Source organism: Myripristis murdjan, chromosome 9 (assembly GCF_902150065.1).
Source record: "Myripristis murdjan chromosome 9, fMyrMur1.1, whole genome shotgun sequence".
NCBI classification, from domain to species: Eukaryota; Metazoa; Chordata; class Actinopteri; order Holocentriformes; family Holocentridae; genus Myripristis; species Myripristis murdjan.
This window is the reverse complement of record NC_043988.1, coordinates 10,146,778-10,172,475: the sequence shown is the minus strand read 5'-3', so window position 1 is coordinate 10,172,475 and position 25,698 is coordinate 10,146,778. Positions and strand designations below refer to the sequence as shown.

Below are 25,698 nucleotides of genomic sequence, written 5' to 3'. Positions count from 1 at the left end.
TTGTACATTGACAGTCACCGGTTTGATACAAGTGGGAACCGATATTTATGACAAAAATATTAAAACATTCATCTAAAAATAATTAATGCCTACACAGTATATTAATATCTCTTATCCAGAAAAGTGAGACTTTCCCATCCTTCTATTTTGGGCATTTTGACCTTGACTTTGCGAAACGCAATAGGATTTGTTGTGATTCTAAGTTAATTCAGTGTATTATGTTTTTACACTGGAGGAAATGTGCCATTTTACCCAATTTTATTACAATCAGATCAGATATTCATGTAGCCTGCCTGATAGCTCACTGTTGTGGTCATCATCAACTCTACAGAGCCCCATTTAAATTTCCTGGCTTCCAGTCTACCACAGGAGACTGAATCAAACAGCTCTGGAAGGTTGGACTGGTTTAGTGTACGGAAGAGAGGAGACACGGCTTATAAAACAATATCCTAGATGCTGCCATGTTTTAAGGAACATAGCATTTCACAACAGCCTATAGGGAGCAGTGTTGTACCACTTCCACTTAACTTTGCTGTTTTAAACTTTGCATGTGCGTGGGCAGTACCACTGATTATCTTTAAATCAACATGTAAGCAGAATAATTATGTTTATGTTTTTACATGTTATCTCGTTTTGATATTGTGAGTAGCATCACCTATGATGTGTCTCCCCCCCATACACAGATTGGCGATGTCCACCAGATGGCACTATCCACCATAGGTTATGTCGGCTGCTCCATCTCCATACTCTGTCTTGCCATCACTCTGGTCACCTTTGCTGTCCTGTCGTGAGTATTATAACTCAGTCACAGTCATATACAATCATTTAATAGTTTCATGATTTGGGATTTGGGATCTTTTATTAATAAAATATAAATGTTTGTACATTTATTTAAACTTTCATAATCCATGCATTTTTAAGTTTATGTTTTGAAGTTGTTTGTGTGCAGTATGCAACGCAATGCATTTGTCTGCCTTCCTATGACATGACGTGACGTCCCTCGGTTGTTCTGCAGGTCAGTGAGTACCATACGTAACCAGCGCTACCACATCCACGCCAACCTGTCCTTCGCCATCCTGGTGGCTGAGATCTTACTGCTCATCAGCTCTCGCTTCAGCCCGGGAACGGTACGTACTCACGGTGCTTCAAAGATGAGATTCAGACGTGTCACACTCATGCGGATGAAGAGAAGGAGGTGGAAGATAAGCCACATAATAAGAAGAACAGCAATGTTGTTGATGAGTCAGAGCAGGAGGATAATGACGATTATGTTGATGATGAAGATAACAAGGGCAAATAATGTTGATGGTGATGGTAATGATGAGGAATATGAGGGTTGAGGGTTGTATCTGCATTCTGATGCTAAGAGCCTGATCCTGTCTCCTGTCCCAGCTGCCCTGTAAGGTGATGGCAGTCCTGCTTCACTTCTTCTTCCTGAGCGCCTTTGCCTGGATGCTGGTGGAGGGCCTCCACCTCTACAGCATGGTGGTCAAGGTGTTCGGCTCTGAGGGCAGCAAACACTTCTACTACTATGGCATCGGCTGGGGTACATCTTCTTAGTGGACCTTATGTACACTCCTAAATTCCTAAATCATATGGTTATGGAGGTGGAAGTAACTAATTATATTACTCATGTTACTGTAATTGAGTAGCTTTTTTGTGTACTTGTACTTCTTTGAGTATTTTTTAAAGTCAGCAATTTTACTTTTACTTTTTATTAGATACACTTGTGCTTGAGTTTTATACTACATTGCATTTTAAATTACATCACAAATGATCAGTGACAGATTGTGGAACCTGCAGATGGTCGATGGAAGTAAGGACCATTTATTAGACTAAGCTGGCAAAAACATGGAATAAGAGTGGGAAAAAAGGGAATAATATCAGTGAGCTGTCCTGGTGATAAGAACCACATACTCAATCATCATACTACAGTTATTCTGCATTTGTTAGTTGAGTCTACAGGGCCCTCACTTCAACTAACCCCCAGCAATTTTGCAGAATACACCTTAAAAAGAATTTAGTCTGAACCGCGTACTCTCATCATTTCATAACTGCATGGAAAAGATTGCCCCTTTCACAGTTACTGTTTTGAAAAAAGAACTCATTAACTTTAATTCTGAGTACATTTTAAATTAGCAACTTTATACTTTTACATAGATTTTTACAGCAGAACCTCCATTTCTATTTAAGTAAAATATCAGGAAAGTTACAGTCCTTTTACTTAAGTTGCAATTTCTAGAACTCTTTCAACCACCATATTATTACACTAAAAAGCTTTATTCTTGCCACTGAATGCATTTCATAGATATTTCCCCTGAGAATACACACTGATCAGATCATGCCGTATTAATTGCTTTGACATGCAAAACATTCTTTGACCCTTGTCCTTGTTTGTCTCATGCCCATGTCATTCCCTCTGCTGTGCCATTTTGTTACATAATTTTATCTTGTTTGATTAGCCTCAACCACAGGTTACACCATGCCTCATCATTGCAAATAAGAGTTTAATATTTGTTGATTGACCTTGCTGGTTAAATATTGGTTACATAAAAGTAAAAAAAACATCATGATGATAAAAACGTGACTAGCTCCCCATTGCATCAGAGGTCTACCTAACTCTAAGTGGACCAGAGTGGATAGACAGATAGAAAGAGAAGCTGAGACATATACTGTGTTTGGCTGCTGGGCAATGCGTGGTCTTTCTTCCACATGCTGAAACCATTAGAGGAAATAAGATCCATTTTTTATTACTTCCTTTCTTTCCTCTCCAAAGTAATTCCTCATTTTGTGTGGCCAACTGCAAATTATGTGCTGGAGACTTGTCCGGCAGCTAGAAGCATAGCTGCTAGACATGTAAAAGGAAAACACTGATTTTGCAATTAACAGCTACTGCCATTAGCTGTGATAAAGGCTGCTGACCCATTTATCTTTAATTTCCTGCTTCAAAGTAACAGCTTAAATTTGCTGTAGGGATATGTGTAAGGAATCTCTGGCTCTGGCAAGCCGAAAGATGTTAAAGCAGATCGAAGTGCCACAATAAAAAGCGATATGTTCAAAGAAATGAACAAGGAACAGCACAGCAGATAAGTTTTATCACAACATAGACCTGGGGCCCATCGTATTTGCAAAGATGTGTCATGTTTGTTTTAGCCTACTTGTGTGCCAGAGGGGTGGAGTTTGACATGTTGGAAAATGTAATGACTACCAGAATGTTTAGACAATTGCAGGGCTGTATTTCGAAATTTATTCAAGTACACTTGTTGGTGATTGATAGCAAATCTGACACTGAATTTGTCATCTCAACAGTCCCGATACAGTAAGCCCAGTTTGTTCAATTCACCATGTAGGTCAAAAAAACTACAGATTATTATTATTTTGCAGGCACTGTTTGACCCAGCTCTGTCAGAGCACACATTTCTGCAGCCTCTGCAAAAAGCTTTTAAGGATAGATCTTTCATTTGCGATTCCTTTTAGAAACCCATGTTAATTTACTATAGACGAACATGCTGATAATCAGTGGATATCTTTCATTTCACATTTCTTTGTTCACTGCCAGGTTCTCCACTAGTGATCTGCGTAGTGTCCATGACCTCAGCTCTGGACAGCTACGGTGAGGTCGATAAGTAAGTACATTCAGACCTGGATATTCAACAGATACATTATATGAAGTTATTTTTATCCCACCGACTTAAAGGCATTGCATAAGAATGTTGTCATTGGTGGAGAATAATTGGAACAGGCACTTTTCATCAGCCTCATTTAAAAAGCACTGCAGTGTTTAGCGTCAGTGTCATGCCATGTTTACATTACAGCATTACAGAATAACAGCATAACATTTTCACCTTCTGCCTCTGCCCACCAACCCCCATCTCCACCCACTCTTTCAGCTGCTGGCTGTCATTGAAGAATGGAGCCATCTGGGCATTTGTGGCTCCGGCACTGTTTGTCATTGTGGTGAGAAAATTACAATAAACAGTTACATTTCACAGTTCATAAATCACGGTTAAATCTACACCTGAATCTCTCGTGTCACTGTGTTATGTTGATTTACTCTAATATGGGTGGTTTCCGTGCTGACTTTCAGGTTAATATTGGCATTCTGATATCTGTCACGAGGATTATATCTCGTATCGGTGGAGAGAATTACAAGGTTCATGGAGATGCTAATGCGGTCAAGTGAGTAGCTGTTTGTTTTCATGACTGGACTGATGCTCTTCGAAATCCTACATTGTTCTCATATCACAAACTGTTGCTATAAAATCGGTTTGTTGGATTTTTGTTTGTTTTCAGACTGACTGCCAAAGCAGTGGCGGTGCTGCTGCCCATACTAGGCATTTCTTGGATCTTTGGCGTTCTTGCCATCAACACCCACACCCTGCCATTCCTCTATATCTTTGCAGTGTTCAACTCATTACAAGTATGTTCTTAACTGTAAGATCTTTTTTTTTTTGTGCAGTCATTTGTTTTTGTCATTGAAAGTTTCCAATTCTCCTTTACTTCCCAACAGGGGTTCTTTGTCTTCCTGTTTCACTGTCTGCTCAACTCTGAGGTATGCTGTAATCTAATTATTTAATTATTTTCATGTGTTGTGATTATTTATTCTCTGATATTTTCATTGATACTAGGCAACGTCATATGTTGAGATAACTGAGAAAAATTGGAACTTCAGTACCCTGATGCAAGGTCACTTAAGTAAACAACACACGGCATACTCATCCTCACCAACCCAGCCAGTCTGTTATCACTTAATAACAAAGATCCCACAGGGTCAAGAGAGGTAAAAGTGTTATTGGGGTAAAAATGATTGTTGGTGAGTCCAGCTTCCTCTGTACAGAGTGCTCACACACTGTTGTTTAGGACATACTGTGCAATTCACTATCAAATTTTAATGTTGTCACTTCCTGTGGGCAAAGAAATACACACACCCAACATCAGGATTTATTTTCTTTTTTCAGAAAAAGGGCAAAACTCTGTCATGCTTCGTGTAGCTTTAACGTGGCACTTGTCACTAATATCTGTCATGGTGTTTCTTCCTTCTGTAGGTTAGAGCTGCCTTTAAACACAAAACCAAGGTGTGGTCTCTCACCAGCAGCTCTATCCGAAACATCAATGTGAAACCCTTCAACTCTGACATTGTGAGTGCCAGTGTGAGGATGTGCCCAACTGAATTATTCACTGTTCATTTTCTTAACTGCTTAAGTCTAATCTCCTCCCTCCCATCCTGCAGATGAATGGCAACAAGGAGGGTGTCACCCCCACGAAGATGAACACATGGGACAAGAGCACCAACTCAGCCAATCGCATCGACCTCTCAGCCGTCTAAAACCACAGATTGTCATGCCTGTCCACGGTGGAAGAAAGACGGCAATCTGAAGAATGACAAACACTGGCCAGAGTATTTTGTCCCAACTGTTTTATGTGATGAATGTCCACTCAGATGAAATAAGTGATTCCAAAGGAGGTGTTAGGTGTTATAGCTGACTAGTAGCTTCACTTTTAAAGACAAGCAGACTCCAAGGACTGTGCCTTCTTATTGTCTCATTTAAAGACATCTCATGTTACCCTAAAACTAGGGCAGGGATTTCTGAGGAGACACAAGGTCAGCGAAGTGACAGAGAGCTTTAGTGTGGTTCAGATGCCATGACGCTCCTTGCAGGGAGTGACCGGCTGTTTTTTTTTTTTGTTTTGTTTTTGTTTTTGTTTTTTTGTCTGTCTGTCTGACAAAAGACAACACGCAGAAGTGTCTAGACTCGTCCATTGCCTAGCCTACGTGTCTATTACAGTCAATTTATTTTTTTGGCCAGAGTTTATTTAAATAGCAGTAATATGCTTTGACATGTACATTTACTTTTTCACATAGTGCGACTCCACCCGCTTTTATGTACCTGCAGAAACTGTAAGACTGGCTAATCTGCCTAATGTTAAGATAATTTGTAATGGCAATCACACAATCATGACTTTCATATGGTTATGAGGGGTACAAATGTTGGATATGTAAATGAAAAGGGAGGCACCATACTTTCATAAAGTATAGTGTTTGATTCACAGCTGAAATAGAAGTGTTTCACCAAAAGTATTTGATTCATAATCCACACTGACACATTGACTGTATTATCTGTATTCACAGCAGTGTGAGCTTCTTCAAGATTAGACACATGTACACAGCATTCATTTACATTTTAGCAGCCTAATATAATAACTACATAAGGACAATATTGTGTTGCAGTAAATGAGACCCAGCATTCTGTTGTATTTATTTATTTTGTGATTCAGAGCTCTGTATCATGTTTTCACAAGGCATCACAGCTCGCATTCTTGTGCTGTTCAGTGCTGTGTCTCTGTTTGTGTGTTGTATCTCCTTTTGAAATGAAACGACCATGGTATTTTGTAGTACCTCACTTATTAGTAAGCTACATTTTTTATGCTTTTTTTTTTTTTTTTTTTTTTGAAGAGTTTTGAATTCTTGGTTGTGTTCAAGACACAATTCTGTGAATTTTTTGTGGCGTGTTGTTCCGCTGTTTCTGTTGCAATTTTTTTGGTTTTGAAGTTTCATACCTGTGTTTTTAATCTTAAAAAAAAAAAGGTCATAAAATATGTATTCTGTAACAGAGGGGTTTGATTTAAGTCCAGGCAATTGCAACCTTGATCTACTGTGAGACTGGAGGGAGATAAACATATTTGAAAATTCTTCACTGATCTTACACTGTACAACCAAGTTTCTTAAAACAGGATTTACTGTAAATCGTACTATGCTCACTTTCCATGTCACTTTTGAATGAATAGTTAATTTTCAAATATTTCTAAACTCAAATCATAATGTTTATTGACTGTTTTCTAAGGTACTATGTTCTGCCCATTCTGTGCTTCTACATTATGTTTATTAAAAAAAAAAAAAAACTTATATTACAAAAAATCACTGTGTCATCTTCATTAAAATAATCAACCTTTGGATGCATAAGTGGGTTAAAAATGACCCGTGATTTTTTTCAGTATCTTTGAAAAAAAAAATAATAATAATCTTTTCATGTAAAAAGATAGTATTCCTCAAAAACCTTGTTTTTGACACTGTCCTGTTCAATTTTTTCAATTTAATTTTTGCACTTTTTAAGAAAATGGATGTTGATTTTTTTTTTCTACCCTCACTTTCCATAAGTGGGTCAAAAATGGGTCATATGCATTTCCTGTGGAATCCACTGAGAACATTTGATCCTTGTCAAGTATAAAGCCTATTGTTGAGCACACTTCAAACATCAGCAGTGTAACCACTTATCAAGACTATTTAACACTTTATTTTCATATATCAATATTAACAATATTATATACATCTTTATTTATTTATTTATTTATTTTTTACTGCTGCAACTCTTTCATGCCACTAAATTGACAATAATTGCACTGCATTACATTACACATCTATTACCACAGGTTGTAGTTTTTTTTCGTTTTTTTTTTTTTTTCTTAAATTATCAAACCATCCTTTCTAGATAGCCAGCTACTACCATATAGCTAACTCAGTTAGTTAGTAATAGTGTGGCTTTATTTGTGTGTTATTATTCAAAACAGCTTGCTAACACAGGTTGGGTGGGTGTTTTGTAAACAGAACAAAGCAACAAGACAGAGGTGGATGCTTTGGAGTGTAGGTCCCAATTACTTGTGCATCTAAGGATTAAAACAACATATTTACCATCACATTAAAATTTGTACTTTTAGATATTTATCATCTTAACCTATGTCATTTGGTGGACACATATGTAAAGTTCCCTAACACTCTCATGAATGTGAGCATCTAACCCTAACCCTTAAGCCTGACAGTGCCAGTGCCTTGCTCACTGAGTAATGGAGATAATCTTGGAATATAAATCAGACAAATGTCAGAAGTGTGGAAATATCCTGCAGTGGGTGGTAAACAGCTCACTGTGCTGCATCAAGGAGATGGCCTAATGCTGCTTTGAAGTGCTGTCAAAAATATCATTAGGGATGATGCAACATCGTGTTAACTTACGGCAGGAAAAGTGACAGGTTTCTGATACCCAGCTTGTCAAAATGGTGTGTTTTGGGGGCGGAGAGCTTGAGCGCTTTGTCAACAGCTAATGGTAAAAGTGATGCGTTTAATTGTTATTGTTTGGTGCTTTGTGTACATAATTACTAGTCTTGTATCCTTCTATTTTCTCTTTGTCTAATGTTTTGTTATCATGCGCATCATTTTTGACCAACAATTAGTTCAAAAATGAGTTAAAACTTTAAAGTCGCCTGCTGTACATACAGTAGAAATAAACGTGCTCACCTGTAAATTTTCCTTTGTCTCCGCTGTAAACACGAAGTAGGACCTGAGGAAGTGCACCTGAAGGCACCATTTACCTCTCCGTGTGCGCATGCTCGCCGTGAGATATGAATAACTACAGCGGAGGGTTTAGGAAGGTGAGGAAGATAATATCCCGGTCTGAGCTCAGAGGCTGGGTTCAAACAGCGACCAAGAGCTGAAATATCACTTTTTTTTTTATTTAAAAGAACTTCAGCAAAAGTGACAGAGGACAGTTTAATTTTTAAATAAGCGTAGGAGTCTGGGAGTAGGCTAATTTGTTTCTAAGTATTTGCTTCTTGTGCACATTGTTTTGACTTTTTGTCGATGGTGACAACAACTTTAGAAGACTGTCATTCTTGTTTTCTTCCATGATAAAGCTTGTCATGTGTGAATACGGTATTTTCATCTATGAAATGGGACTTTCTGGCACCGGAGAGCTGTCGCTGGATTGTGTGTCTGTTTCACTTGGAAATTCAACCTCCTGAAACCGCTCGGATAGTTTTTGTACGTTTACTTCACTACCCATGGAGACCATTGGGAAGTTTGAGTTCAACAGGAAAGACCTGATTGGCCACGGTGCCTTCGCAGTTGTGTTTAAAGGGAGACATAAAGAGGTAATTACTGATATGTGAGAGCAATGTGCTGCTGTCTGGGGATTGTTTTGCATTTTTGGCTGCCACTGTAGTCTACTGAGATCCTGCTTTTCTCCTTTCCAAGAAACGTGACTATGAAGTTGCTATCAAGTGTATCAACAAGAAAAACTTAGCCAAGTCACAGTCTCTGCTTGGTAAAGAAATCAAAATACTGAAGGTAACTACAGTTGACTTTGCAATGCAGTCATGCATTCTTGTGGCAATTCTTTGCTAGTGTGTCATTCCCATAGCACCGTTTGTTGACATTGTGTTTTCCCACATCCTCAAGGAACTCAAACATGAGAATATTGTTGGACTTCTTGACTATCAGGTATGGATACTCTGAAACCACAAGTTCTTACACACACACACACACACATACACACACACACACACACACACACACACACACACACACACACACATACACACATAAACGCATCAGTAACCACACAGGTCAGGCCACAGACCTTGCAGCCACATGTTGACACACTGTGCAAAACAATGAACGTCATCCCCTCATGTGGTGCATGCTGGGCTCTCTGGATGTTGTAGTTTTTCATAGAGCAGAGCTGTGAAGTTCATGTTGCACGGAAGCTTCACCCGATATAGATCAGTCATGGCACTGATTCCTCATAAAAGAGTACAAATGGAAACATGATTGATGTTTAACACCTGACGCCCTGAGTCTGAATAGGATTTTTTTTTCCTGTCCAAGTGGTGCATGCTATGCATAGCCATAGATAGATAGATAGATAGATAGATAGATAGATAGATAGATAGATTTACTTTATATTGATCCCAAACTGGGAAATTCCCATGTTACAGCAGCATCAGTAGAAACATAAATTAAAATTAAGAAGTACATACAATAAAGACTAAATATACTAAATATATACAACAAAGACAATAAGGACTAAGTATATACAATAAACTAACCTAAGAACATGAGAAGTGAAATGTGAAATATACCGATGGTAATAATAAATATGAAATAAGAAATATACAGATAGTATGGCACAGAGTAAGCTTGAAACCATGAAACCAAGAAACCAAGTGGCAGAACCCGACGCCTGGTACTGGGATTCAGGAACTGTCAGACTTGATTCGGCCCCATGGAATCACCACTTCCAATAAATAAACTGTTAAGGTGCTGGGTAATGGATAGTAAAACAAACAATTAAGGTGCTGAGTAGTAGAGTGTTAAAAACAGAACTATACAGCATATATCCATAGACCTTTAAACAGGTCAATACAGGACATGTCATTTGTTTGTAGGTCTATGTCATTTTGTGTGAGCGTGCATGCTTTCCGCCTCTTGCCATACTGTCACTGTAAAAGGCAGCAGCGAGCCAGGCATGAGTGAGCTGATCTGTCCAGTCACACTATCTCTAACAGATGGCAGGGTGCAGCCTGACTATCAGGCTAAACAATGGCTTATAAAGAAAGCACGGGAGTGGGAGGGGTGTGCCTTGCAGCAGACGCAGCGTAGGACACGGCCTGAGATAACACCTACTCACACACCGAGGCTGGGATAGCCTTTGAGGACAGTGTTAGGTTGAGTGATGTGTTAATTTACCCATCGTCTGCATAACGTGATGCTCTCTGTCATCTGTCCCTGTAACACATGTAACACTGAAACAGCTTTCCAGTTTTATTCATAAGTGATGACAAACACCTCTCAAATGGAGCTAGAGGCTTTGAAATACAAAATAGCAAATAAGCTTTTCCCAAGAGAAATAAAGGACAAACAGGAGGCAGCCAGCATGTGCATTTCTTACTTGCCGTTGAGTTGTCAGGTTGGACTGACACTCTAAACCTCTCAGCTCTCACCCAACCATCCCTCCCCATGTCACCTCACCTCACCTCACCTCATCTCATCATGACTTATTTCATGGAAAGCAGCCAAATGGGAGCCAAACCAGTATAAGAAATGAGCTGGTGTTACTTGTTGAGTAACTTGCTATGACATTGATGGATTATTGGTGTATGCTACACGTGCCCAGGATCCCTCATTAGGTAAAACAATGATGCCTTCGCTGCCATTTACCAGATGGCTTTTTCCAGGATAATATTACCATGTAGTGGCTAAATCTGTAGTGATTCTCAACATAAGTGTGTTCCAGTTGCCATTTATTTGCACCCATAATAATTTGCATTTTATTTGGTGTTACCAACAGGAAATGGGAGGATGTGTGTATCTTGTCATGGAGGTAAGATGCATTGAGAATGTTAGTAACTGCTGTATTTTCATGTCCATATATAACAGGAATAAAAATAAATAAATAGATAGACTCCTTTTGCAGTAATATGGACACTTTGATAAAGAGTTTGCTTTTCTTGTCTTCTCAGTATTGCAATGGGGGTGACCTGGCAGAGTACCTTCACTGTAAGTGGTCTTCTCACACAGTCACTGGTCTCACTGCATAAGCATAAAAGGCACATTCACTGCAACACCTCACTGCTGCAAGACAGGATCCAACTCACTGGTTGCTACTTGTGAACGTTTTGGGAACAGCTTGGGTCAGAGTGGTCTGTGGCTTTAACATGGTTTTCCAAGCTCTCTCAGAGTTTTGAGGGACAATAATAGGATTTAGGGCAGGCAGGGCAGTTTAACCACCGAAAGCAGGTTCAGCATTCCCACACGTCGGTGGGTAAATGATCACTAATGCTGCCAAGTGCTTAACCCAGATAAGGTAAAACAGTTAGGACTGGATTATTTTGGTTAATAACACCTCCCAAGATTCACTTCCCAACCAAGCCTGTAGAAACCATGACAAGATGTGTTAAAATTGCTTAAAATGACTCTCATAGTTTATTTGTCTGGCCGTTACCTACTAACGCCCTCAATGCTCCTATCGCTCATGAAATTTTAGAATAAAACAAATGCTCACTAGAGTGTCACGTTGAAAATAAATTCCTCCACCTCAGGTTTCACACCCTCTCCCCAAGATAGACCGAAGCCACGGAGTTGATATATCTCAGGCTATATTTACCTTGTTGGCAATGATGTGTCTATTTAAAAGGTCTGGTCTAATGCTGCTGTTGTGCCAGTGGCTCTTATTTTGTAGACGTGCCCGTTTTGCGTCACTGCCAGAAGGCACATCCTGCCATTTGCAGCGCAACACTCAGTCACGCTTGGCAAGGTTCAGGGAGCACCCACATGACCTCACCCATCTGTCACTCACTTATCTCCTGTCCTGTGATGGAAAAACACTGCAGCTAGAAATACTAGCATGGCATGTGGTCTTGATGTTAATGCCCACATTTCTCCTCACTGTAAACAAAATGCAGGTCCACAGATTGGCAAATTAGGTTTTCTGGGGAGGGTGGCATCATATTTAAAGCAAATTATGACATCTTTGATGTGCAGTTGATACACACTGGTTATCTGGACACTTATGGGGCACAACTAATGTCTTGTTTAGGCCTGTCAGCATGAAAAGGTTATTAAATCACACCATTTCACTGTCACATATTGATAACATCATCACTGGCAGTCAAATTGAGCAGTAGGCTTTAGGTTCGGTTCACTAAACAATCTAACATCTAACAACATGGGGCTTGTGTTAGGACAGGTCACAGCGGACAAATGTATGTGCTCTTAGCATGTTTTTCCCCACCTAGCAGCACCTGTCTGTGCATCTATACAACATGCAGTGTGATGACCTTTATATATATATATATACACCTTCTAACGTCTTTCCTATGTATGTTCTGCTATATTTAATCTCTCTGACACGCAGCTAAGGGCACACTGAGTGAGGACACCATCCGTGTTTTCCTGCAGCAGATAGCCCAGGCCATGAAGGTCCTGCAGAGCAAAGGCATCCTACACAGGGACCTCAAACCCCAAAACATCTTGCTGTGCCACGCAGAGGGGCGCAGGTCCAGCCCCAACAACACCTGCATCAAGATAGGTTTGTATTCAGTTGGTGCTTGAAACTCAACAGGGCAACACTAGGCATTGTTAAAGTTGGCAAGGTTTAAAGGACAGTTTAGTTATTGTTGAAGTTAGGCTGTATATCTGACTTGGTAAACACAACATTTGCAATTATTGTGCTAGTATTGAGAAACCTACCACTAAATCCAGTTGAACTGTATGGGATTATTGAGCCATCTGTGAAGTAGCACTGAAAAATACCCATAAATGCCCTTTCTGGATTCAAAACACTCCAGCTTGTTGCCCTTGTGTCCTTTTAAAAGCAAACCTGAGGAAACAGCAGTCAAAAGGGAAGTGAGGGAAACAAGCCAGAGAAGTTTCAGTTTTTCATATTCTGTATCTTAGTGAGTCAGCTGGCCATGGCTATCTAGTATGTTCCAAATTTTGAAATCACAGAAGTCTACTTTGATTTTGTTAGGTGACCTTATGTAAACTGCATGTACCAGAGGCCAGTGATTTGAAACTGCTACAGATGGATCAGGACAGAGCAATTAGAGAACAGAGGAGGCACAACCTGTACTAGCAAGATTAATGGCCTCAAGATTGAATGTTTTGAATCCAAAAATGCCCTTGGGTGTTGGATGTTTTTCAGTGCCTCTTTGCATATGGCTCGATTCCCCTATGTAGTTCTATTGTAGCAAGACGTTTGAGTGAATATTTAGTAGTGGGCTTTGTTTAGTTCTCATAGCTTTCTCATTGGTGAGTTTGGATAAGAAAGGCTGATATTGACACCATACCCCCCTCAATATACTTACTTATACAAACACACACACAAACCTAACTCACCCTCTATCCCTCTCTCCCTTAGCTGATTTTGGGTTTGCACGTCATCTCCAGACAAACACCATGGCAGCTACACTATGTGGCTCTCCAATGTACATGGTAAATATGAGTGTTGATGATGTTGGGTTCCTTTTCCAATGTGGTGTAATGACATGCTGTCCCTAAGAGGTAACCTCTGCTTGTCTGGCCACAGGCCCCTGAGGTCATCATGTCCCAAAACTATGATGCCAAGGCTGATCTGTGGAGCATAGGAACTATCGTGTTCCAGTGTCTGACTGGAAAGGCACCTTTCCATGTGAGTGGCACACACACCTACAAGACAGAAAAGTAACTCTTCAGTGTTAAAGTAAATGGATTAGGAAACTCTGGATTAAATGACTAATTCTCAAGCTATTACATATTTTGGTTGGCCAGGTTTCCATGACCTACTAATCTGAAATGTCCGCTTAGGTCCCTTACATAAAATGCTTATGAAAATCTTTTCAGATTTGCTAGGTCTTATAGAATGTGCTGCTAACCTGAGACATTTGCTGCCATTAGCTTTGACAAGAGACAGCTCAGAATTCATCCCTGTCACAACTCAAACCAAGAAACCACTAGGCAACAGACAATCTATAAACATCACGTGTCTGCTGGGTGACACAGTTCCTGATCTCCACCCCAGACTTGTTGTTAAGAGACTTCTGGAACAGCTTGACTGCTTGTTAGGAAAGAGCCTTGTTTACAGATGGGGAACATGCGGAAATGGCTATGAGCCATTTCAGTGAACCTAGGGTAAATACTGTTTCACAACCCTGGATATTACTTTCTACCACTCAGGAGACTACTGAGCTCAAACCATTATGCTGCTGTTTGTTCACTCATTATGTAGACACATCTTTAATATGCTGCAAGGCCCCTGCTTTGACTGTGAAATCCATTTTTTCATCTGTATCTCTTTACCTGTTTTGGATGCATTTTTCCTGAGAATGAGAAAGAAGGTTTGTTTCTGTATCTACCCGGCAGGTCAGTGAGTTAAAAGCAGTCCAAGGGTCAGTACAATGTTAGTTGGTGTAGATGGTACCTCCAAGCTCTATCTTCAGTGGCATCCTCAAATGTGCACATGCAGTGTATATTTGAGCTGTTTGCACTTTGGCACAATTCTCTCTGTATGTTTGCACTGAGTAATACAAATTCAAACTTGTCATTTACATTGATTCTTTATTTTTTTTTATCTGTGCAAGTTAATGAACATGTCTGTAAAGTAATGTAATGTGCATGGAAGTTTTAAGGTGTCGCTTTCATGCCTGTGTTGTTCGTCTGTGTGTGTGTGCAGGCCAACACACCTCAGGAGCTCCGTCTTTTCTACGAAAGTAACAGGACCCTCCTGCCAAGGTTAGCGCACCTCTGTAACGTGTAACCCTCAACACACACACACACACACACACACACATATGCACACGCACAGAGGCAGGTGTTAGGAAGAGGGTGTAAACACTGATTTGCTGATGAATGGCTTATGTTGATCCTCCATGTGTTCGCACTAAAGGCTATACGTGTGTGTGTGTGTGTGTGTGTGTGTGTGTGTGTGTGTGTGTGTGTGTGTGTGTGAGTGAGTGTGTTTAAAGTGTGCACATGGCCAGTACATGAAACACATACTGTACAAGTGCACAGAGATACATAGGCCTATGCACACATACACAAATAGCTCCTAACAAACACAGTTGTTGCACATGGGCTTTCAGATATAGTCATAACCAGGCAGACGATGATACAGACACATTACTGACAGGTGTTTATTTTTATTTTTGTAGAACCTTCTAGATGCCTCAACTCTCTCACTATCTACTGCCAAGGCCTCTCTACTTTATGTGCTACCAATACCTGATTACAAACTGAGAAGAAGGAGGCAGGGTCTCACAATTATGGCCCGTGCTGCCTAAAGTAGTAGAGAATAATTTGGAAATATAAGGAATTTAAAATTTATGGATGGCGATTATGTTAGTCTCTGGTTTAAAGTATATTTCTGTCTTCTTATATGTCAGTGTGTACTTCGAAACTCTGTAATCTGTCAACATGTCTCTTCAACAGTGTCAATAAGACGTATTCCTTTACACTTCATTCACTTGGCTATTAAAAGCAATTCTATATCCTGCACCTCCGATGTTTGTAACTTGGGGGCTGGAAGATGTTCAAAGGGAATTATGTATTATCTGCCCACTGTTTTCATTGTTCACTTTGTAAGCTTGAGTTTGGCTTGCGGCCACGCTAATCTTTTGGAATGATAAAGCCAGTGATAACGCTGGTCCTGTTTGTGTGAGGAGGCATGGTTTGCTGTTTTCTTGTCACTCTATATATAGCCACTCTGAGCTGCCAGCTAGTGGCCTGCACTGCTATCATTTTCCACATGACCCACATAGCTCAGCACAGACATAAGCAGACATACACACACACACACACACACACACATGCACACACACTACTGACTCTAGGTGTCATGATACCTTAAGAATTTGCACTTATGTCTCAAACTAGACTCAAATATGTCACGTTTTACAGCTCACTTTGTATGTATGAAATACCTCCAACCCAGATATTCTTTTCTTCAAACACCATATAGCATTTCATATCGACAACATAACACGCAAACATCGGAAACAGGCTGATAATGTTACAAAATTGCATAAAGGCTACACATACTGTGTGTTATTAATGTGTCGGCACATAAAGCTATACAAAGGGATGGACCAATAATCTGACTTTGTCCATGGTGTCTCTCATATACCTTGTATCAGTTTGTTCACATGAGTTTTGTCATTTTTAAAAAGGCAGAGTTGAGTGATATAAAACCTTTGTGTTTTCCCCAGCATCCCAAGGGAGACTTCAAGCCACTTAAGACATCTTCTCTTGGGCCTGCTGCAGAGGAACCACAAGGAACGGATGAATTTTGGTGAGCCTCTTTCCCTCACACTGCAAAAATCTCCATCTTTACAACTCATGTGTTCTCATGTCAAGTGTCAAGATCTTGTTTTTCTTAAAACAAGCTAAAAAAATAATAAATAAAATCTCACAGTGGGATGAGACAATCCCACTTGTTTCAAATGAAGTTTGGCAGATTTTTTACATGATTTTAACACTGAGAGTAATTGACTTGTTAAAATGGTTTGCAGTGCAAGACCCCTTAGCTCGTTTTTCAAGCTACATTCTGAAAGGCTATTAAAAGTGAAATCTTTCCATTTGCAGACGACTTCTTCCACCACCCTTTCTTGGAATCGAGTTCACTCGTAAGGAAATGTATGTACCTCCCTTATTTTTATACACCTTAGAGTCAGAAACAGTGTTGTAGCTGAGATGTTCACCAGTTCACCAGATGAGATGAGATGTTCACCAGAGATGAACACCAGTATGTCTGTTTCCCTGACAGGCCCTCCAGCTCCCATGCTCTCCTATCCCAGTTCTGGATCAGGAAGCTCATGTAGCAGCTCCTCCACATCCCATCTGGCTTCCCCTCAAGTGTGTACAGCATTCTCTTTTTGGATTGCTAAAACAAAAATTACAAATGTGAAATATAATACCATATAAAGAATGTATTTCACTGCCATTGTCTGTGGTAACTTTAGACAAAGAGTTTTTTTCTGCTTTCTTAGCATTCCGATGGAGAGATGCATCGACTTCAGCCCAAGGCCCTGCACTCTCCTACCCAGGATGCCCCTGGCTTCCTGCTGAAGGATGCAGCCAATCAGGACAGCAGGAGCGCCTCATTTTACCAAGAAGACTATGTCATGGTGCCTGCCCAGTTTACCAGTAAGAACTGGCTATGATACTCAGTAAATTCAGGTTCATTCATATCACTTTGTCCATGTTCATTCATCAAGACCTGACATTTTTCTTTCACTGCATTGTAGGTGAGTACACTTGTGAGACGGGAAATGGGTCACCAATTGAGGGCAGCCTCATATATAGTGGGTAAGTAGATGAATAACAACAGACTTAATTGTGATTTTTTGCAGTGTGCCCCCCCTAGTGTTACATTTTGAAACTATATTCCCAAACACACCTATTGTTACTGCACTGCACTGTACTGTACTGTAATACTAAATTCTTTGTAGCACTTTGGTTTGCACTATAGCATTTTACTGCAGCTTTGTTTTGTTTGTAGTGCTTTCCTCTGTTGCCTATGTTTCTCTTGTTAAACACAAGAAAAAAACTTTCCCTTTAGAATGACAGTCAAGTCGAACTGACATGAAAAATGAATTTGCAGATGAGAGCTGAGCAGACTGAACTTTAATGTTGTCTTTGTTTATATTTTTTCCTAGGAGCTCACTCCTGGCAGAGAGGGGCCTGAGAGCCGCAGGCAGGACACCACCATCTTCTCCATTACTACACTGCCCCTCCAAACCTGTCAGGTAAGAGGAGGGCAGGTGGATGCATGTGGGTTTGAGATGAAAGTTTTTATAAAGATGTGATAAAGAGGCATCCATAAACATTGGAAACAGTGCCAATATCTCCCGCTAATGGCACTCCAACTGCATTTCTGTATATGTATCACTCTGCCCTGTTTACTTTCCATATCTGTAGTGAAGCTGATACAAAGTGATTGTTGACCTATTAAACTTAAGCAGCTGATACAGTAACAGCTGTGTAGATGAAACTATTTTTCTTTGTGGAAACGGTATATGTCCTTGTTCTTCAAGTATTTGGCAGATCACTACAAGAGAGAGTATGAAGGTAAAAACCTATTTTAGCAGTTACTGTCCATGAGGGAATTCATGGTGCTTTTAGAGTCAGGAAATTTTCCTTTTTTTAATTCCACTACTTTCCCAATCCCTATAAATCTGTAAGGTCACTCACCTCTAACTGCCTATTCCTCTGTTTCCTCTGTTCTCTATGCAGCAAGCCTCTTGAGTTTGGTGGCAGTAACTACAGCCAATCGGTGCCCATTCCTGTCCCAACTCAGATCCAAAACTATCAACGCATGGAGCAGAACCTTCAACCTGGAGGCTCGCAAGGCTCGACCAGGCATGTACACCTCACCTCACCTGCCCTCCAACTCTCAGTCTAGTATGTTTTTATCACTCTTGTCTAACTTCATGTCATTCAGGGTCACACTCTGCTGTGCTGGCAGTGGCAGTGAAAGTTCCATTGGATGTGGTGGTCCATGCCCTGCCTTCAGCTCCTCGAGGCGGGCAGCTGGTGGAGCTCAACCACAACAGTCCTCTCCACTAGGTAGATGTCTATGCTGGCCTTTGTTTGACCTGTCCGGTTGATATTTACTGAACAACACTCTTTTTCATGATCACTCTGCTTCATAAGCTCGGTCACATAAACCGCAGTTTCCTAGTGCAGTGTCACTTACTCTTGGCCACTGAGGCCGTGTGGGCTTTCAGGGAAAAGTGAACGCTCTTAAAGTGTTACATGTCAACAGAATGCACTTTCTCTGTGTCTGGATTTCCAACATTTTCCAAAATGCCTCTTGACAATCACCAAAGAATATGTCTGAACTTGTTATATTCAAAATGTGTAAGTAGAGAGCAATAGCAGTAGCAATAGCGATTTTGAGAGCAGGTTTTTCCAGTTGAGAAAGAGGCATCTGCTTAGCCTTGTTTGCAAACATACTGTTTTTGCCTAAGAATACATGGTTAAACACTTTAACCCTTTGTGCTGTGTATTCTTCAGTGGGAACCACTCCCAAGGCATCAGAGCAGACTCTCCCCCTCAGCACCACCACTGAACTGCTGGCCGGCTCTCCTGGCAGGCACCAGAGCTCCGGTCACAGGAACAAGATCCAGGCAAAGAGTCCTGACAGCCACAGCGGCAAGGTCAGCCTCCAAAATACATAGAAAAACAGTTCAACTAAATAATGTTTTCTGCCAACAATTGAAAATATGTATGTTAACACAATACAATTAAGTCTCAGAACCTTACAATTCTTTCCGCAGAAGGTTCCACCATTAATGCCTTGTCGAAACAGGACAGCCCCAGACCTGCAGTGCCTTGACCTGCCCCCTGCTTCCCAGACAAACATCATCATGAAACCAGAAAACAAAAAAGGCCCTTTTAAAAGGTCAGAACTTTTCTCCAGTTGAAAATTACAATGTCTTCTTTTGTCAAACTTTAGTAAAACCATTCTGTATTGAGTTATATGGTCAAGTCAAAAGTATGTTTCATTCAAGATCTTAATGACTTAAAGTTTTTATTGTGGAAATGATCAACAGTTAACCGTGCGTCTGTTTTATTGATATGAAAACCTATCCTTTGGCACTTGGAGATGTCATGTGAATCATATTTAATTTCATTCATCATTAGATGCTCCTAATGGCATCTCTGGCTGTATTACAGGGCCAGGTCATTGAGCACAGGCCTGCTGTCTGATATGTTATTGAAGGCTGCCTTCGGAGCTCAGCTTCTCGGAGCAGGAAGTGACGAGAGCCTCAATTCTGAGAAAAGCATGGACACAACAGGTATGTAAGGTGTATTAAGTCTATATATATAATGTGAAAGGCATTTTTCTCTCACTGATTAGTAAGGTATATCTGCAGTGACTATACAAAGTATCCACAGGCATGGCCCATGTATTTAAACACCACTGTAAAATGTCTCAAAGTTAAGGCTTCAGGTGGTACTGAAGAAATCAGTACTGACCATGAAATTAACACACAATAACACCATTGCTAGTCCTTGTCACTCAGAGGACATATCGGATCAGATCAGTCCTTGACAGGCGGTGTTAATGTATGAGTCTTACTGTTTTTAGCGAACCAGTCGTGTGGCCATGACCCTGTATTTATTTTTCCACCTGGGCACTCACTCAATAATGTTATCAGTTCTTGGTCATTTTCCAATAACAGCTTAAGCAGTGTACTCGGCTTTCCTTGTTTGTGCTTGCAGCTCCACCTTGTGGTTGTCTAAAAGGCCCTGGCTCCTCAGAAAGCCCCCCTGCTGTTGTCTTTGCTGTGGGCTCTCCATCCAGAGGAAACACTCCTCCTGACACCACAGCACCCAAGATGTTTGCAGGTAGACTGAATATTTTCTTCCTACTGAATGCATTTACATGCACATTGATTCTCCAAGATTATTGGACATATTTTCATCAATTTTTGGCTCTTGTAAAATCATGTCCTGTCTTTACAAACATTAAAAGCACATATCCTGATGCTAGTCTTAATCCATTAAGTTTTCCACATGTAACATTGGATTAAATGACTGTCATGCTATTAATCAACTAAATGTTGAATAATAGGTGTTATTGTCATTCTTGAGAGCATGGGCTCAAAAGCAGGTGCATTTTAGACATGAATGTTAAACAGAACGTCTTATTGTACATTTAATTATAACAGACAGAAAAGGCTTTAAAGAAATATATTAACATAGATAAACAAACCATTCCATGATTTCAAGTGCCTTAATGTGTAGTATATATAAAGTCAATCTAAAATTCTTAGAAATATTATGAAATGTTTTTGTGATTATTTTCTAAGCAATAGACCTTTTCACAGCAGTCTTTCTTACATGAAATAGCAGGTAAACACAGTTGTTACCAATGAAATTAAGGTTTTGTTTTCTGTTTAGGTCTAACAGAACCAGGGTCCTGCTATTGTGTTTGCTGGCTCACTGGTACAATGAATTAGAGCAGAACTTTAATTAATGTCATTAGTACCTAATGTTTCATGTCAAAATGGCTGCTGTTGTGAAAAAGGTCTAAGTAAATTATTAAAAGTTCTCTGCACGGTACATTGTACAGTAAGGTTTGTACTGTAGCCTCATCTTGTAACATTTTCAAAAACTGTTCACAACATGCATTATCTATCATACAAAGAATGGATGTATCAAATTTCAAAGCATTTTAACCCAAACTTTCAAATCATACCGTAAGTTACTTAATTTAAGCCAACAATTTATTCTAATTTACACACTGTATTGTGAATTACATTGTTGTCAGTCATAATTTTCCTATTGGAATATCTGAAGCACAATGTACTACTGACTGAGCGTGTCTACAAGGTGACACATGTATGACAACATGAGAGAGCAGTCTGTAAGCCTGGGCCAGGAGGTGAAGGGCCGCCAGAGGCTGGGGTTTGGCCTGACTCCTCTTGGAGCAAAGTTCCAATTTGTCTTTTATGTCATCAAGCAGAGATTAAAAAAATGTCAATATTATTGTTGCAAATATGATTTTACAGTATATGAAGTCATTAATCTCTGTTTAATCCTCTGATATTTGAAAGAGAGCTATTTTCAAATGGAACATCCTTGCTCTTATTTGTTTGTCCTGGCTCCCTATTAACAAATGACACTGCTGGATGAAAAACTGGATGAAAATTTTGGTTGTGCTCCCCCAGTTATAGGAAATCGACCATGTTTGTTTAAGTAATCAATGGGAGTGATCCATTGTCGTTATTTCTTCCTCCAGTCTACTGCCTAACCAGTACCACTCCTCAAAATAAGATATGAATTGGTTCAAAAAGTGCTAGTCTCCTACCAAATCTCATTTTGTCATTCTGCATAATAGGTAATAATTAGCAGGTAATAATAATTATTATTTCAGGTTATCTGCATTTCTCCAGCTCTGCTCAGTATTGGTTTTTTTTCTGTGGAAATTTAACCTGCTTTTGTCTTTGTCTTCCCTGAAGGCTCCCCCAGCCATGTCAGCTCAGCCTGGCTCTTTGGCAGTCGCCAGCTCCAGAGAGGAGGCCGGAGAGACAGTGAGTGTGAAGCCATGGACGCAAGCCCCCACGGCGCAGTGGTTTTTCATCCTCCAGAGCTCCCTGAAGACACACTGATGGAGGTACAGACAAACACTCGGCTTCGTGATGTGGATCTTGCTTGTTGACTTGAATACATCAAAGTAGATTTTTAGATGCACAGGTATTTGAGGAGGTTTCTAAGGGTATTACCATATTATCTTGGTTCTTTTATTACAGCAGCCACATACAGATGCTCTGACTGATCTCCGTTTCACCTTGGCTTTCGTCCACTGTGTCATGGAAATGGCTTCCTCTAAAGACATAGGGCTGGACGCCAGCAACAACCCTGATGTGTCTTTTCTCGAGCAGAGCCTGGTGACAGATCAGATCAGCCTCCTCAGTAGAGAGTGGAGGTGAGGTGCACAGAGATTTTTATTCTCTTTCAACACAGCTCATTTTTCTAGCGGTCTCCCGGCAGATTTCCTTGAGAATGATATCTTTTCTGTTTCTCCTATGCACATTCCAGCTATGCGGAGCAGTTGGTGTTGTACATGAAGGCTGAAGAGGTCCTGTCGTCAGCACTGCACACTGCCAAGGAGAATATCAAACAAGGCAGACTCCTTCCATCTGCCACAGTCAAGCAAGGTGAAACTAAGGACCTGTTTTTCCAAGTGATCTTCTTTGTAAAATGTTCAACATTTAAAGCTGCATTTGACTGAATTAATTTCTATAAAAATATACACCTGTCGTATCAGGTTAAATTGCAACACCAGACTGCAGCAGAAAGTATTTTAGGCTTTCTAAGGCAGATTGAAGGTTATAGAGAAGGTACATTTCAAATGAATTTGTTTACATCTGTCTTCTTGGATCTCCTGTGCTGTGTGCAGTGGTCAAGAAGCTGAATGAGTTGTACAAGAGCTGCGTGACATACTGCCGCTCCCTCAACAGCCAGCTGCAGAGCTTCCTGCTTGACAAACAGAAGCTGATGGACCGTTTCAGTGGCATCACCGCAGATAAGCTCATCTACAGCCACACTGTGCACATGGTGAGCTCACATCACAATGACCTGGTATTCTCCAAATCCATTTATGCAGTTATTCTGTTTTCAACTTTTGTGTGAGTAATGGTTGCAAGCCATATAGCTGGCAAAGGCCTGGGCAATATGGACAAAATCAAATATCACAATATCCTTGACAAAATCCTTGGTATCGATATTGTGACAATACTGTTGGGACTACTGGTGCATTCACAAGACATTTACAAACAAGAGTTCATAAAATTGCATCCGTTTACTGTAACACAGCCAAGAAAAGAGAATATCTGCCAAAACACAATATGATATTCCAAATTCTGAGCTGTCTAGTCCCATAATATTGATATAGATCAATGCATCATTCGGCCATAAGCTGACAGGATGTTTACAGTAAATAACATCCTGTAGCCACACTACTGATTGTTTTTGTGTGTACATGTGTGTGTATGTGTGTGTGTGTGTGTGTGTGTGTGTGTGTGTGTGTGTGTGTGTGTGTGTGTGTGTGTGTGTGTGTGTGTGTGTGCCTGTTGCATCCAGGTACAGTCTGCAGCTTTAGACGAGATGTTCCACCATGGAGCAGCATCAATCCAGCGCTACCATAAAGCCCTTGTGCTTATGGAGGGTCTGTCCCGCATCCTCGTAGAGCAAGCAGACATCGACAGGGTAGATAAATGTAGGTGTCAACATTAGTATGCACAACCAGTAATCAGACGTTTTATGTATTTTGATGTAACTTATACAATATTCTGACTTCCTGTCTCATTCTCTCTGTTGGTCTCAGGTAAGCAGTGCATTGAGCGACGTCTTTCTGCTCTGCAGTATCCATGAGCTTGACAACTGCGGCTGCAGCAGCTGTGCCTTCATGCTTCATCTGCTGCCTCTCAGACTGTTGGTACACAAAAAGCACTTTGATCTTCCGTAAGGGAAACGACCACTGGAGCATCTGCTCTTAATATACCACCCAGCCTGGAATATTTACATAAAAGGCATAAAAGGGGTATGATGATAACATTGTTTGAATCGCTTGGGCAGGCAACTTGGTCTCAGGCTTAGTTCTTTAACTACCAAGTTGTAGTTTAACACTACAGTTTGTGTACATTAGTGTGATGTTTGCACAGAGACTAATTACATAGAATTATAACTGATTTTAAATGAGTTGTTTTACTTGAAGCAAAGCTTAACCTGTCTAGCTTTTTCTGTGTGTTTGAATCTTTGATGTTATATGTACTGTATAAGTCTGAGGGCAAACAGGAGTGAAAACATTGTACAGGTGGGTGAGAAGACCAAATATTGCCAATGTGTAGCAAAACAATACTGTGCCTGCTTAATTTCTGCTCATTCTTATGAAGGCAGAGTAGTGGACTGCAAGGTAATGAAACTGTGTCATAGCCATGTAATGGTTTATCCCTCTGTTTTCAGCACTATAGTGGTTAGGTTACATTACAGAACCCAAAATTTCTGTCTATGTCTATGTCTTACAATCGGACACACATTTCAGTCAACATTAAGCATCCTCTGAAACGGCATCAGAATGAAATTCAAGTTTTAAACTGAATCCAATAATGGCCTCTGTTCAGGTGACTTACATTGAATAATGAGTTACTTCTACACACATTGTTAATTGCATGTGACACTACTTGTGTTTATATGCTCTGTGTGTATATTTGTGTGTGTGCATGCGTGAGTGTGTGTGCTCACCTTGTTATGTCTTTTTCAAAAATGATCTGTGATGTAGCAAATGTGAATTTGGGTCAAATGCAGAATGTGTGATGATTTAGAATGAATCCGTATGTAGTTTTGACTGCCTGTTGTCACACTAATTTTTGTACAGTTTATGACAATTGTGTACAATATTTTTGATGAAAGAAAATTATTGTAAAGGGGGTAGAGTTTGTTGGCTGTTGTCAAATAGTCTTTTCTACTTCATTTTAAGAATGCCTGAAAATCAGTTACATTATGTGTGCAGGGTGATGGAAATAAATAAATACTATTTATTGTTAAGTTTCTCACTTCTGTTCTGTTTGGCCACTGAATGAGTGCACCTCAGTAAAACTATATCATGTTCATGCAAAACCATTTATTCTGACAATTTGGGCCATTGGTATTATTAACAGTTTCCAAATGTCAATTTCAACATGGGTGTATTTGTACATGCAAGTATTTCAACTCCTACGACTAACTGCAATACCACTATAGGTACTATATTAGCTACCACTATAGGTACTATAACCTTTTCTACGATTGTATTTAGTGCCATTTCAAGTACCTCAACTCCTATTAACAGTTCTTCTAGCAATACTTCAACCCCTTCTACTAGTACATTCTGTATTGTATTCATT

The 25,698-nt window shown here is 40.1% G+C and overlaps 2 protein-coding genes across 3 annotated transcripts in view; both read left to right on the top strand.

Annotated features, from left to right (window-relative positions):
• The window catches only part of adgrd1 (adhesion G protein-coupled receptor D1), a 29,812-nt gene extending 22,935 nt beyond the window's left edge, over positions 1-6,877 (top strand). For both annotated transcript variants that reach the window (XM_030060989.1, XM_030060988.1), the window contains 10 exons: positions 684-787; positions 1,016-1,127; positions 1,393-1,546; positions 3,560-3,626; positions 3,891-3,957; positions 4,088-4,179; positions 4,294-4,420; positions 4,511-4,552; positions 5,046-5,138; positions 5,231-6,877. In XM_030060989.1, coding sequence (XP_029916849.1) covers positions 684-787; positions 1,016-1,127; positions 1,393-1,546; positions 3,560-3,626; positions 3,891-3,957; positions 4,088-4,179; positions 4,294-4,420; positions 4,511-4,552; positions 5,046-5,138; positions 5,231-5,326 — 954 coding nt within the window. In that variant the 3' untranslated portion in view covers positions 5,327-6,877. The remainder of the gene's footprint in view (positions 1-683; positions 788-1,015; positions 1,128-1,392; positions 1,547-3,559; positions 3,627-3,890; positions 3,958-4,087; positions 4,180-4,293; positions 4,421-4,510; positions 4,553-5,045; positions 5,139-5,230) is intronic.
• A 1,545-nt stretch (positions 6,878-8,422) lies between these two features.
• On the top strand, positions 8,423-25,360 carry ulk1a (unc-51 like autophagy activating kinase 1a). The gene is made up of 27 exons (XM_030060922.1): positions 8,423-8,919; positions 9,023-9,115; positions 9,227-9,268; positions 11,118-11,150; positions 11,290-11,326; positions 12,684-12,857; positions 13,689-13,762; positions 13,857-13,958; positions 14,979-15,037; positions 16,510-16,592; positions 16,886-16,936; positions 17,067-17,155; positions 17,290-17,446; positions 17,548-17,608; positions 17,959-18,048; positions 18,536-18,661; positions 18,744-18,868; positions 19,319-19,461; positions 19,582-19,706; positions 19,982-20,103; positions 20,531-20,656; positions 22,273-22,427; positions 22,564-22,739; positions 22,853-22,971; positions 23,214-23,371; positions 23,897-24,032; positions 24,141-25,360. The coding sequence occupies exons 1-27, from the start codon at positions 8,830-8,832 to the stop codon at positions 24,185-24,187; spliced, it is 2,793 nt and encodes a 930-aa protein (XP_029916782.1). The 5' UTR covers positions 8,423-8,829; the 3' UTR covers positions 24,188-25,360.
• Positions 25,361-25,698: the final 338 nt, after the last annotated feature.